We start from the raw sequence: 14,749 nt of genomic DNA, 5'->3' as shown, positions 1-14,749 counted from the left end.
AAAAAATTGAAATTGAAAAATTGAAATATGTAGTGATCACGATGTGTAGATGAGTCAGAAATAACTCGATCTGCTGGTTTATTGTGTCATTGTGTTGTATTGTGTCACAACACACAACATACCCTCCCTTTACTGCAAGAGGGTGTAGTGTAACCATCGGTATCCTTGCGCGGGTACTTCCAGCTCTGCCCGAAGCTTCGTAAAACAGCTTCAACAGGGAAGTCAACACAATTACAGTCTAACTTCGATACGAGGAAGGGTCAGGAGCTGATGGTAAATACTGGTCAGGTCAACGGTTACACTGTTACACAGATTTCACGGTGGTATGGTTTGTAACAAAACTATTCTGGATGAATCCTGCGCTGGATCTGCGTTGTCAGATATTTCTCTAACTCTGACATTAACTCTGTGAAAAGCGCTACAAAACAGAATTCACCAAGAAGAGAGAGACAGTATCAGACTTAGAGAGAGCTGAGTTCCACCCCACAGGAACGAATAAAAAAGAAAGATTCATGCAGGGAGGAGTGAGGTGTATTGTACAAAGATGGTCAGATAGGCCACTTTATGCACAGTTGTAGTTAATAATGTGAACTACTGTAATGAAATAATGTTTGAAACAAATTAAAACTCAAACATACCGTACCTGCTCACAAACAACACTGCACTTCTGCAGATTACACAAGAACTGGACTGAGCATCAACCACTACAGGTGCAGTGATGAGTCCAAATTTGAAGTTTTGGATAAAGCTGTCAGTAATGTGTACAGAGGAGGTTATGAAAGAGGTACAACAGTGAGAGTCTACAGCCATCTGTAAAACACGGTGGAGGCTCTGTCATGGTTTGGGTTGCATTTCAGCCAGTAGTGCTGGAGATCTTGCAAAACACTGATTCATTTTTCAGTATGAAAATTATCCCAAATACACAGCTGTAAAAGGGTACCCGGAAAAGCCCTATGCAACACTATCATCAGCCATGGATTGGCCTCCCCAGAGTCCAGATCTCAACAAGCAGTGTGGGATTATAATGACAGAGAATGGAACAAAAAGGCAGCCGACATTCAGAGAAGAGCTTTGAGTGTCCTTCAAGAAATCTAGATAGCTATTCCTGAAAACTACTTAAAGAAATTACAAGAAATCTGCCTACAAGAGTTCAGGCTGTTTTGAAGAATAAAGGTGATCACACCAAATATTTAGTTTCAAGCTTGTTAGAATATAAAATATAATTCCATTTGTATTACCTATTAGCCATTTTGCTAGGAAAATATACAGAACCGAGGGTTGGCTCAAGCATTTTGCACAGTACTGTTTATAATAACAGCTGTATGAGCATCTCTGTTTATGATGAGAATTGAACAGGAAAATGCAAAAATTTAAGAGTTAATAAGTTTAATTTCACAAAGTAGACTTCACTCTGCTTTGTGCATTAAATAAGAATGTAACAGCGCTTTGTGTAAAAAAAAAAGAAAGAAAGAAAATTTTTTACTGTTGAACTCGGTCTAAATTTATAACAAATCTGTTACACCAAGCAAACATACTGAATTGGCTTTTGGCATATTGTAGATTTTTCGTCATTAATATGATATAAAGATTTTAGTTGGAAAGCAGAATCGCCGTGAGTCTCTTTTGTTTGTATGCAATTTGTCATTTATTTCAAATTTTACAAACCAGTTTATGGCACAAAACAGTTTCTACACATTCAATTATTTAATTAATTCATGATATAGTCTTAAAGGAATTTAAACACAGCAAGTTATGTCAAAAAATGACAGAAATGTGATAAATATATCAATAATCTGAAATTTGATTTGATTATAAAACTTAAACATTTGCTTTAACAACACATTATATTTCTGTAACATATATTAACTCCTGGTCTTGCAAATTGGACTGTAGTCACATGAATACTTATATTCATGTGCTTTTGTTGGAGAAATGATTGAATGCGTCTGTCCCGCTGACCAACTTTGTTGCATGAAACTTCCTTGGACGATCAGGATCCTAAGAAACAGAAGTAAAATAAGTAAGTAAAACAGTAAAACAGAAAAATACAAGATGAAACTCTGATTCTTTCAAAACAGGGAAAAACGTCGGCCTTACCTCTGTGGGGTAAGCACAGGTGGGAACGTAACGGATCACAAACCCACAGCGTCTCTTTTGTGATGTGTTGGCATCACTTGCATGCACAAGGAGTCCATCATGAATCTATATGTTAAAGAAACAAAAGGTCATTCATTCAACATACAATGTCTTTATCCTCATTTACAACCTTTTAAGTTAAGAATAAAACCGAACTCACAGACATCTGTCCAGCTAACAGAGGACATAACACAGCTTCCTCCACCTGCACCAGCTCCTCTGGGATCTCCTGGTTCACTGACAGCATATTCCCAGGACGGAGGGCTTGGCGATGGGGCAACATGCCTGAGCAGTGGCTGCCTACAGGAGGCAAAGTTCAACACTGTGAGTAAGACTGCTGATTTTAGAAAGCACATTTTATAGCAAGTTGTATAAAAGAAAAACAAAACACTAAAGCAGATGAAATACCTGGGACAACCCGCAGGGCACCGTTTTCTTTTAGTGAGTCATCCAAAGCAAGCCACACAGAAAGAACAGGGCCGCCAGTGATACCCCAGTACCTGAACAAACAAATAGAGTTAGGCATAGGAAAGCAAAACAAACACGTGTTTGCTTCTTTGTCTGTTGAGTAAAATTTACCTCATGTCCTGATGCCAGGCCACGTATGGAAGTTCATCTTTTTCAGCGTGCCCATTGCTTTGGGTAATCGTTTCCTCCTTGGCTGGTTTGACCGATGCTGGGTATTTGCAGATGAAGCGGGAATCCAGCAGGATCACATCTGGGCCCAAGACGGCTGTGATCACTTGCAGGATGTGAGGGTGCTTGGTCAGGTTCATCACCCATGGATACTGGAGGTGAGCATTGTGAAGGCTGTACTGCGTGTACTCAGTACCTGGATATATGTATAAACATAACACAGCTTTCCTTAGAAAAAACAGGGCAACATTTAGTCTACTAGTTTTAATTACTTTTATGCATATTCGTACTTTTAGAAGATAAATTCAACTCATTAATGATCTGTTGCTACTTTTTCCTCAACTGTCTTTTCTGCACTAGCATTGTCTTGTTACCCATCTCTCTTCATCGCTGTGTGCTACTTACCAAATTCCATCTCCAACTTAGAAAATGCATCTCTTGCTTCCCTCAGCTCTGTCTCATTCAGCACAGGCAGTGCCGAGAGGAAGCCCTGCTGGTTGTAGCTCTCTCGCAGTTTCTCTGTGGATGCAGTCATCTCTGCAGGACTTGTCTCACAGACGATGGCTAAGGCTTTTTCAGAATTTATAATGTAGAAGCTGTTTGTTGAGGTGGTATTTAAGGGGTAGAGAAGATATAGAAAAGTTGGTAAGGCAAAACAGTTCCTGTTTTCCTTCGTGTTTTCAGCGACATAAAAATAAAAAAGTCCTGCCCACTTGCCATGATGGCTGAAAATAAACCATATAAACAATGTTTGTTCTGTGGACTAAAGCAAATTAAGAAAACACCCTACAGAGATGCAAAACTGACTTATTTTTCTGGAGTGGCAAAACCACAGTAAAAAACAAGTAAAATAAGAAATGTGTAACTTGGTGAAATGTGGAGAATGTACCACAGGGAATACAGCTGTTATTATTAACCATAACTGCTGGAGTAAATGTGTTAATAGCATCATACCTGTGCACTGTTCAGTCTTCAGTTGGTGTCTCTCCAAGTCTGGATCCTGGATGCTCTCCAATGCTTCTGCTGCACAGATTTATATAGTGTACAACCCACCTTCCAAGGACCTCCTCTCTGTGTCATCGTAAAACGTCTTTGCTTTGAAATTGTGCCACACAATGATTGTCACATTCCATCCTTTTGAGGTCAATGAATACCAGAGCAGTGAACGATTTTACCATCAGGAAAAAGAAATTGTATCTTAAAGGTGTGACATGTTGTGAAACAAAAACATTTCAAGCAACATGAATTCATTGACCTTTTGTTCAACATGTTCTTTTCCTTGTCAGGAATTTACATAATGAGGAACCGATGAGAAAAAGACATACTTCATATTGTGCATAATGATGGTGTGAAGATGTTTTATTTTTCTCTGTCCTTTCCTATTATATCAGTGGTGCTGTGTAAAAGTTTTGAACCAAGCCTCTTCCGTCCTTAAACAATAGGTAAAAATCCATGAAAGACTTGAGACAAGATTTCAAGAATACATCTGGTGCTTCAGTCAAACCATCTACTCTTCACTGAAGCCTCATCAGAAATGGTCTCTGTGAAGGGTGGCTGTCAAGAAGCTATTCATAATGAAGGGAAAGAGGGAGAATTATATAAGAACTGGACTGACAGCTATGCCCATATGTAAACTTCTGAGCACATCTGTGGGCAGCAGGTCAAGATAGACGTAAAACAGTGAGTTTCTACAGCAATCTGTAACACACGGTGAAGGCTCCGTCATGGTTTGGGGCTGCATTTCAGCCACTGGTGTTTGGGCTCTTGTCTAGATTGATGTCACTGATGTCAGTACCTCTTTTGATCCACCGTAAAACACCATCTGGAAAGCACCTGGTTGCGAACGGCTTAATTATTCACCATGGCAAAAAATCCCAAACACAGTGCCAATGCAATAAAAGCATAACCTTGTAACCATAACCATAACTTGTGTCATTATATTTCAATGATAAAAGCTGATAAAAAGACCAAACTAGATTCAAGGTCTTGTGGGAAAATTAATAACAATATATTTTATTCATAAACTGGAAAACAGGGATGAATGAGCAGCGTAGAAGCAACCCATCAGTTTGAGGATGCAGATCGGTTTCAGTGTGACAAAGAGCAGCTTCCACAGTGACTTCCTTCCATCACTTTGGTGCTGACAAGCAATTGTGCTTTTAAATATATCTGTGAAAATCAATTAATCAGTGACCGAATAAACGTAACAACCCTTTAATACAAAGACAGGCAACCTTTCACAGTCTGTTACAAAAACCTAGAAGTATGCAGTGGAAAATCTTGTTTAGGAAAACCCCTCCAGTCACTCTTTGGTGACCTCTGGTTTCAGTGACGACAAAGACCACTTAGCAGTAAAAAGGTGCAGCAGCCCTAACCGCTTCCTTCAGACTGCAAAGATATTAATCTCTGAGGAAAAAAACCCACTCAACCTTCCTTGTACAACTTTCTGAAATTGCAAATAGGTTTGATGGTTCAGTGCAATGCGTCCACTGAAGAACCACAGCTGTGTTGGTATTCTGAATCAATGCGAATACATGTATTAAAATTGATCATCAAATCATGCTTTATTTTATAATGTTTACTAATTGGCTAATAACTGCTTTGTATATTAGCCAATTAGTATCTATGAACATTACACAGATAGCTTAAGAAAGCCACAACTGTCATTTATGAATCCATATGAGAATAAATAATTTGTAATGCATATATAAGCATTATTATGATGACTAGTATGACGCTAAACCTTATGTTAATAACATAACATAACATAACACCTTGTCTGTGTTTGTGAGATGTCAGGAATGATCATTGATCAGTAAAAGCATGAATGTACTACAAAACCACCAACACCATGGTATATACAACATATGCCATTTAAACAATCTTTAATTACACAAACTAATAAAAATATAATTGTTAGTGATATTAATTATCTGTATGTTTAATTAAACATTATAGATATTCAATGACCTTTTACAAAAAAGGGTTACACAAAAGTGTTGCAATGAAGTGAAAGATTCAAAAGGCAACTTAAATATGTTAATCCTAATAAAAGCATATTTACACTTTATCAGAAACATGAAACGATGCAAGTGTGATGAACTACACTCCTAAATCATGCCTGATTTTGACTAAACTATCTACACAGGCACATCTTCAACCAATATCAGTCCCGCATTGCTAAATTATTAAGTTATAAGTTAAGTTATGTGGGTAAGTGATCGAGTTAGCACAGCTGAAAACTGTCATGTTAAGTAACAACGTCATTATAGTTTCAAAATATTCCTTAAAAATAAAAGAAAGAACCTTCTTCTGAAACTTGTCTGGTTATGTTTGTTCTAAGTGATGATGTCATACGTACAGCAGTGTGTAACTACTTCCTTTCACAAACCAGCACATTCGTGCACAAACAGTGAAGCTGTCAGCTGAGGATCTGTGAGGTGTTTGTTTAGCTCAAACTACAGTTTTTGGTTCACTCATCTTCTCGCTCAGTTCTGGTCTCCTACTTCTCTTTCTGTTCTTTTTGTTTCAGTTTCTCTTCGACTGTGAAGGGAATATTTCATAAGGTTGTTCTTTTTACACTATAAGGAAACTTCAAACTTGCAGCAGTGAGAGTTATGTACACACTGGCAAATGTTTGTGCTGAAGTGCTTAAAAAATTACATGAAGAGTTTTACTTTGTCTAATGATGCTTTTCCAGACGAGACTTAGTACTCAAGATCCTTTGAGAGCTGCTGACACATTTAGTGAGTCTGATGTGAGTCCCTCTAAGTGTCACACTGACTCTTTGTCCCTGTTTGGGTGCTTTGGGCAGAGTGGGTGGTGCTGTTTCCTTTTCTCTCCATTTTGTGGTCTCTTGTCGCCCCCTAGCAGCTGCTGCTCATTATTACAGCGGTGGATGAGCACAGGGTTTTTGTTTTCAGACGTCTTCTGTAACAGCAGCCTCTGCAGCATCTGTTTGTCCGACCGCTCCCGTCTGAAGTCATCCTCATATATCTTAAGCTGATGAGAAAGAACACACGAGATTCCAGTGACAAACACATCTTTAAGACATTCAGGTCGAAGCTGAAAGGGGTTTAATCCGTATATTTTTTTATTTGGAGCAGCTGTGGATTAATCATATATGCCTACTACAATATGTTTAAACATATTACATAAATAAAAATATGGCATTAAAGTCTCTAGTTTGACACTATAAGCCAAAAGAAATAACCAGTCACTGCATGAATTTTCTGTTGGTTCACATTTATTTTGCAAGGTTTGCATCAAGATCAGACAGCAGGCAGGTTTCATAATCTTTGCTTAAGGGATTTAAGTATGAATGTGGGTGTGTTCGCCTGTGTGAGTGTGTACTCTTCTGCATAGACAAAAACACTACCTGTTCTTGCAGTAGTGCCACCTGTTGGCGCATCTCCTCTCTCTTCTTCCTCAGCCTTCGGTTCTCCTGCAGCGTGTGCTTGTGGTCGTTGTGCTCTGTCTGATATTCTGCCTCATATATCTCAGTCTGCTGACACAAGACAAAAACACGGCAGCGAGCCATCGTTAAAGCCGTATCTTGCAATCTGCGGACGCTTATTATTATGAATGTCTGCGCGGCACAGAGCCACCACTTGGTGGTGCCGTTCACCGCTTCATTGAAGTCTCTTTCAGCATTAAGCAAATCTTTCCCTGGCAACAGTGAGTCGACATCAATTCTGCTCTCCTCTCATTAGAAACAGACACATTTCTGGAAGCTGTGTAGAAGAGAGCAGCCCACCTGACATCTCAGTGCCTCCAGCTGCTCTTTTAAATCATGCACTTCTTGCTTGGAGTTTTCCAGCACTCCCAGTGGGGAACTGCTGGCCTGGCCTTTTCGCTGATACTCAGCCTCTGGGCTGGTAGAAGCTGGGAAAAAGGAGGGTGAAGGGTTTTGCGCAGAGCCGCAAGACAGGTCAGGATGACTTCCGGGGCCCAGAGCTGGACCTCGCATCACAGTAGTAAAGCTTCCCTTTGATGGAAAAAAAAAAGACAAAGAGATGAGCAACACTGTGATCATACAACTGAAAAAAAGAAAAGAAAATGCACAATGGGATCAGGTACAGGTGAGAACCTCTGACAGGAGCAATACCGGTTTGGCAGGTGTGAAGTCTCTCCCTGGGTGGTGCAACCTGCTCTCCAGCAGCCTGATATATTCTTGCAGCTCTTGGTTCTTCTTTAGCTCCTGTATCAATGCTTGCTCATAGTACTCCTTTGCACTCTGCAATCCCAAATATAGCAATAAATATCACCCATGCAAACCACATCTATTATCGATGGCTATTTAAAACAGCTGCAAGATAACTGTTTAGGAATCCCCTCGTCTACGACACCCACTTCTCAGTATATAAGCAAATGCCCGGAATAAGTTGTGCGGTGGTGTGTTAGTGCTTAAAGTATTGTTGCATTTACCTGCTGATGTTCAACTTTGAGGAGCAGTCTGTTGTTTAGCTGTTTGATTGCGCTGTTCTCCAGCTCCAAAGCCTCCAGCCTGTGCTGTAGACGCAGCGTGGCACTGCGGTACACCTGGTCCCAGTCCTCGTTCAGCTTCATCAGCTGTGACACATCATCATGACCATCATCATCACACAACAGTCATTACTGCCAAGGCCTCCACTGCAGTAATCAATAGCTTCGTTCATTAAATCTTTACTGCCGTCACTCTGTCTGTCGTCACAACAATGCTGGCATCACAAACTGAAGCCGGGCACTTCATTCTTACTCTAAATGCATTAGAGTTACCCCCCCCCCCCCCCCGGTTTCCTTTTTTATTAAGAAGCAACTAATTAAAATCAGGAAGCCCTGGTTGTATAATAGTGAAAAATTGAACTGAAATGATGGTTCTTCACAGCTTTGCAGCAATTTTCACACAACACCCACAGTTCTCCTCTGGTTTTCAGAGAGAACTAAATGTAATTGCCAACATCAGCAATAAAATGCGGGCCGGTGGAGAATATGTGCCGGTTTTAATGCGATGCTGTACCTCCTTGTTGACTCTGCGGAGCTCAGTGTTCTTGTTGAGCAGCAGCAGCTTTTCCTGGTCAGTCGAGGTGACTGTCAGACTCTCTGTGATCAGAGTCACCTGCTCCTCTGTGGACAGCAGCCTGTCAGCCACGGGACTCTCCTCCTGCACCCTGCACACGACACACAGATGCTGTTTACACATGCATACATACCAGAGGAGGATATGGAGTTTGCCTTAAATAAAATCACGATGAAGAACATCAGAAAAGGATTTCCATTAATAAGCCAGCACATGTACACTTAAAAAAAAGTCAAGGTACTTTTGAACGCCCACTCCCGTAGAGTGCACTTACAGGGAATCGAATAGGAGCCATTATGCACACCCACACACACACACACACACACACACACACACACACACACACACACACACAAATGCATAGTCACATTATGTACTCAAAATACTCAGGCACACGCACACACACACACACACACAGAGCGATGTTCTTCTCAGTGTCTCTCCTGGCATATCAAAGTTTGTTTACTATCCGATGTATCTGCGCATTGATAGCCCATGGAAACAACGTGGGTGATGATCCCTGGAAAATGCACTTTTCTATTGAACTGCACGCAGGAACGAAAAATATTTGCAAAGGTCTAATTAGTCAAACTAGCTTCCTTTCTACCAGCTCTGATAGGAGCTCCACTTAAAAAGAAACAGCTAAGCAGTCGAAAGGGGGAGAAGAAGCCCGAGGGTGGGGAGGTGGGGTATCTGCTCACAGAGGAACACACAAAACAGTGAACGCAGGCCGCAGGGCTTCTTAACACAAAAATACTGCTGCAACCTCACAAAGCTAAGTACTACAAAGAATAACAATTTGCGATCATACCTCATTCCCCTCAAGGCTAAACTCCTCCGCAAACACATGCTTTCATCCACTTATGTTCAGTGTCCTGCTATGTGAAAATCTGTGTTACACAATTTCAGAAAGCAGCAAGGCAATAGCCACAAATAGGAACATGGAAGTCTAATCATGAGCAAAATGGCACAATGGGTTAACTTTTGAAGCTATTACTATTATTACTATTGCTACCAAGACTCTTTTTATATATAAATGTGATGTAATCTGTTAAAATAAATAAATCTAACCATACATCCATTTTCTTCCATTATCCATTTCAGGGTTGCTGAAGCTAGTGCTGTGCAATACTGCACACATGGTATCAATCTGATACCAAGTAAATACAGGGCCAGTGTTGCTGATACAGTACTGATACCTGTGAAGACGGCGTATGCAGGAGAGAGCAGTGTGGTTCTCTTCTCGTGTCTAGTCTGTTCCTTGGTTTCGTCTCTGCCTTGTCATCAGTGCCTCTTGTTTTCGTCTGTCTAGTCTCCGGGTTTTGTTATCCTTTATCTCCCTGGTCATGTCCCCGTGTTTGTCTGATTTCCCTCTGCTTTCATGTTTATTCATCTGTGGTCCAGTACTATGTGAAATTCATGTGTCTCGGTCTTGATCGAGTGTGCTGTTTCCTGTTTTACTTTGGTAGCCTCCTGCCTGTGTACCCCAGGTGTGTCCATTCTTGCTTCTGCTGTGCATCTATTGTCTCCCTTTGTTCTTTGCCGTGTTCTCCCTCATGATGTATGAGTTTACATCCATGCGTACATCCCTACAGTAGTTTAGTTAGTCGTTGTTCTCTGTTGTTTTTTAAGTGTTGAGTAAAGCTGTGATTTTTACTTTACTTTTGTCTTCCTAGTTCTGCATTTGGGTGACAGAAACTGGGATTTTTGGAGATTTTGGTGATCTGGAATGCAAATGTACCTTTCTCTAAAGCACTTTGGGTTGGCTTCTCTTGTTTAAATCTGTAAATCTGCTATAGGCTATAAATAACATGTGTTATGTTTGTGGTATATTTCTTTTAATTTCCAAAAAATGATTATCTGGTTCGATCTGCCCACCTCTAGCTGAAGCCTATCTCAGCTGTCAGGGCGTAGTCAGGGCTGATAGAGATAGGACAGTGGGAATCCCCCCAAACCTGGCTACCAGGAAGTCAAAGTACATGTAAAAAGGCCCCAGCTACCAGGTTCAAACCCTACTTGGACCTACTTGGTGCTCTGCGCTAACCTTTATTTAAATAGATAACTTTGCTGTCAGGTAAATCAGCTTCTCTAATGGGACTATACATTCTGTGTCCTCTCGTGATTATAGGAACAGTATTAAGGGAAGTTGTTTTTTTTTTATTATTTTCATTCTATGTCCAGTGTTACTAATTTTGGGCACCAGCAACATTTTAGTTTAGCTTAGCAACGACAAAACAAACCTCAAAAGTTCCTCCAAATACACCAGTGCCCCGTATAACCTCTCTTAGTAACCAAAGTTCATTTAAAAACTATGCTTTTCTAAAAACTGCTGAAAGCCCTGGATAACAAAATAAATGTTGCTAACAACACTCAGAACAGTGACTTTTTTCTTGTTCTCTGAAAAGGTGATATTTTCAAAAAACATTGAGGAAATTCTGCAAAAGTTCCTTTGGTACGTTTAAAATGCTCAAAGCCTGTTCTGAGATTTGAAACGGTTATTATACAAAAAGCAAGTGTATCCATGGTTAAAACTGCTTGTCTAATTTTACACTGTGCCATCTGTCATATTTCTGGGCTCAACGAGAGCACAAAGGGCTTTAGCACAGACTGTTTATGGTCACTAATAGGGAAATCAGCTACAATGAACCCTCTGCTCTGCAGTTTGGGAGGTGCAGTATGAGGGCAGAAGCTGTAAAGAAACACAATGAAATGAAACAGAGCCTAACTTTAGTGGCCACTGCGGCATTAAATACAAATGCACCCATGCCAAAAACCCTGTCTTGGCAAGCTAACACTGTGTATTCAGCCATCCCACTGAAGCAACTATGCTCCATGTCTCCCTGATACAGAGCTTTTTCTCTTCCAGCTTTGACAGTCGATACACACTCCGTGACCCAGTTTCACTAAGTTTTCAATCATATGCCATCTCGGAAGGACACCAAAATGCTACTGCCTTCTGCGGCAATATGGTAATTTACTGTCATGGCATATAATAAAGAGGTAGACAGAAAAAAATCTTTCCTTCTTGCTGGTAACCCTGACAAATATCACTCTACTTGTGCGTGGGGTGGCCACAGTTAAAGCCCCACAGGAGGAGGCGGACGAGGCTGATTTTAAGACTCATCATATGGGTAAATACTGTGATAAAGTGTACCCACCCCCCATTGAGGAGAAAGAATATTAGTCACACGCATATGTTTTATATGTACCATGAAATAAGTGTAAGAAACATAAAAGACACTTAAATGATACTTTTTTAAAGTTTGATTTCTTGACATTAAGCAAGAAATGACATTTTGGTGGTGTTTCTATTTAAACCAAGTCTTGCGAAACAGTGAACTGAAGCCTACGTTTTTTTGGTGATCTCATGGGAAACTCCGCAGTTACTCTTTATTCCTCCTCTCGCTGAGGGGAACTTCCTCGTAAAACTACACAAATATCTTTAAAAACATGTCACTTAAAAGGTTTTTTATCTACAATGGGACTTTGAGTCTTTTTAAAGCATTTCTAAAATATATTGTATACCTCGGGGTCTGAAACTATGTACTTTTTTTAGGTGGACAGAAACTCAGCACCCCTTGTACACTATAGGTAGCCATCTATGCAATCCTGCCTACATAAATCTTACCATGAGTGGATTTGAGGCTGTGATTGACACGATTTACCGCATATTTTCCTGTTTTTGTTTCTATTTCATACGTAGAAATACACACACACGCACTCACACACACTTACACACTCACCATAACTCTTCTTCAGCTGATTTGGGTTCCTGTTGGCTCTGAGGAAGGCTGCTGTCACTTTTAGGTGAAGCATCTTTCTGTCCTCCTGTTGGTTCTCCTTCTGCTGCTGAAGATGATAACGAGGAGGAAGATGACAAAGACAGCAGATCTCCATCCATTATAAATCGAATATGTAAATCGTCATGAAGTTCTCAAACTAGTTGTTCTTCATACAGCCTCCCCGGCGCGTGTGGTGGAAAGTAAATACTGTCGTCTACTATTGATACGTAGTGAAAAGAGGAAGTAGCCGAGACCATGAGCCACATGATGCAACGAATAGGAAGTGACAAGCTGTTCCAGCTCTTTGCTGAGGAGGGTCTGTCCCACTGTACTTTAGCTGTTGAAAGTATTGTAACCCCCCACATGTGACCACACATTATTCAAATGTTTTCTCAGTTGGCCTTTTTGGTTTAGATCATTTGGAGAATTTGGGAAACTCCAGTTAGTGTCGATTGTGTGAGTCTGTGCATGTGGGTCAGTGCTGGGGACTGCGTGCCCGTTAGCTGAGCTGTTTCTGAATAAGCAATTCAGAAAAGAGCTAATAGGTGAGGAGCTGAATAGATATGCATAATTTATGCATGATTATGTATTGTAGGACATGTAATTGATAATAATGGTAATGCATACATTTATTCATAACGCATAATGACAGAGTCAGGCTGATTGCATTCACCAGTCTGCTCATTACTGGGACTGAGGGAAATTGGCTGCAACAGGTTAATTAGTAAATCACAAGTTCATCCAAGGGACAATCAAGTAAATTAAAGGATTTTTGTTAATTATGTTCCTCTTAGTCAGGCTAAGCTGTCTTTTATTAACACTAAGGAAATTAATTTGACAACCTAGTTTGCTACACACTGTTTCCCATTGTGTCCGAGAGATTCGAGGCCAGTCGTGGTAAAAAAATGAATTCCTGAGAAACATTTTACGTACATACCAAACTGCAAATATAGTATTTTAGCATTTTAAGCATTCAAATGTCAATGGAAATAAATCTCCTGATCTTTTACCGTTAACTCATTAACTGATGACTACTTCCCAACTTCCTTTTTCCTTGTGACCAATAAATATTTTGTAACCACAAGAACAGTAGTGGCTCAAAGAGAGGCAGTTTCAGACTGTTTGTGTGACATTTTGGTCAAAGGCAATAAATCTCAGCAGCAACTTTTTGGCTAGAATGGGTCCCCCAAACATTTCATACACACACACACCGTGGTTCAGTATGAAAACTGTAAACTACTCTTTAAGATAATTTGGATACATTTAGATGAGTCTGTGCTTGAATAACTGCACAGCTCGTGGGATTCTCACTCAGTGTTTGTTTAGAGCTAGATATAGAGATATATATACACACATAAAACACATGCCAGATCTGTGCCAGCTTGCTCGAGGATTCTGACTATAGTGTCTGACCCGTTTGTACACAGATTGCCTTCCTGTCCACACGGTAAGTTATTTCCTTGTAAAGCATGACTTTATAGCTGATGGTTAAGGTCTGATAACTCTTTAATGTTTTTAATACCTTTTCAAATGTCAATTTCCAGTCTCATTAGTACTCATTTCAACTCATTTCAAAAAACAAAAAAAAGTTTAACACGGGACCCAACCACTTTGTGTCACCAGTAGTTATTTTGGCCATTGTCACTCGAATGTTGTGGCTGTAGACCGCTGATAGCCGTTTCCATGGTGAATACCCCATAACTTCTGTGGCATTTTTTATTGTTGCACTTAAAAAAAATACCAAAATCAGGAAACAGGAAATAACACTTCATACATCACAAGTTATTGTTCAACATTTTACTGTTACAAACATCTGTCTTTGTATATGTCGCAGTAAGTAATTCTGTTTAGCTGACTTTACGTTTAGTGACTATGCTGACAGGAACCTAAACTATTGTTTCATTCCTAAACCTTTTAAACTACTTGTCTTAGTGTTACTTTGGTTTTAGTCATTACACGTGTAACTCAACCTAAGTATGGACCGGAATACTTAATTGTGCGATATGACCAAAATCTCATATCCCGATATAAGACATCTATCGTCCTGATAACGATATAAATCACAAAAATTTTACATTTTCTGTACATTCTGAGAATCGCGGGCAGCTCGACTTGCGTAAAGTGTTTCCAGCTGGGC

General features: G+C 40.1%; 2 protein-coding genes across 2 annotated transcripts; both read right to left on the bottom strand.

Moving 5' to 3' along the window:
- Positions 1–1,630: 1,630 nt before the first annotated feature.
- On the bottom strand, positions 1,631–3,776 carry LOC102210942 (probable alpha-ketoglutarate-dependent hypophosphite dioxygenase). Its single transcript, XM_005719744.1, has 7 exons — positions 3,727–3,776; positions 3,178–3,368; positions 2,716–2,968; positions 2,545–2,636; positions 2,297–2,436; positions 2,098–2,202; positions 1,631–1,998 (listed from the first exon to the last, which is right to left on the bottom strand). The coding sequence occupies exons 2-7, from the start codon at positions 3,305–3,307 to the stop codon at positions 1,912–1,914; spliced, it is 807 nt and encodes a 268-aa protein (XP_005719801.1). The 5' UTR covers positions 3,308–3,368; positions 3,727–3,776; the 3' UTR covers positions 1,631–1,911.
- A 1,776-nt stretch (positions 3,777–5,552) lies between these two features.
- LOC102210658 (uncharacterized) lies at positions 5,553–12,853 on the bottom strand. The gene is made up of 7 exons (XM_005719743.1): positions 12,574–12,853; positions 8,771–8,921; positions 8,200–8,343; positions 7,880–8,008; positions 7,529–7,759; positions 7,151–7,276; positions 5,553–6,774 (listed from the first exon to the last, which is right to left on the bottom strand). Exons 1-7 carry the CDS (start codon positions 12,729–12,731, stop codon positions 6,547–6,549), a joined length of 1,167 nt encoding a protein of 388 aa, XP_005719800.1. The 5' UTR covers positions 12,732–12,853; the 3' UTR covers positions 5,553–6,546.
- Positions 12,854–14,749: the final 1,896 nt, after the last annotated feature.

The sequence above is a fragment of the Pundamilia nyererei genome, unplaced genomic scaffold (genome assembly GCF_000239375.1).
Source record: "Pundamilia nyererei isolate P.nyererei 1_Seehausen unplaced genomic scaffold, PunNye1.0 scaffold00001, whole genome shotgun sequence".
Lineage (NCBI taxonomy): Eukaryota > Metazoa > Chordata > Actinopteri > Cichliformes > Cichlidae > Pundamilia > Pundamilia nyererei.
Note: the sequence above shows the minus strand (reverse complement) of the source record. Positions and strands in the feature narration are given on the sequence as shown.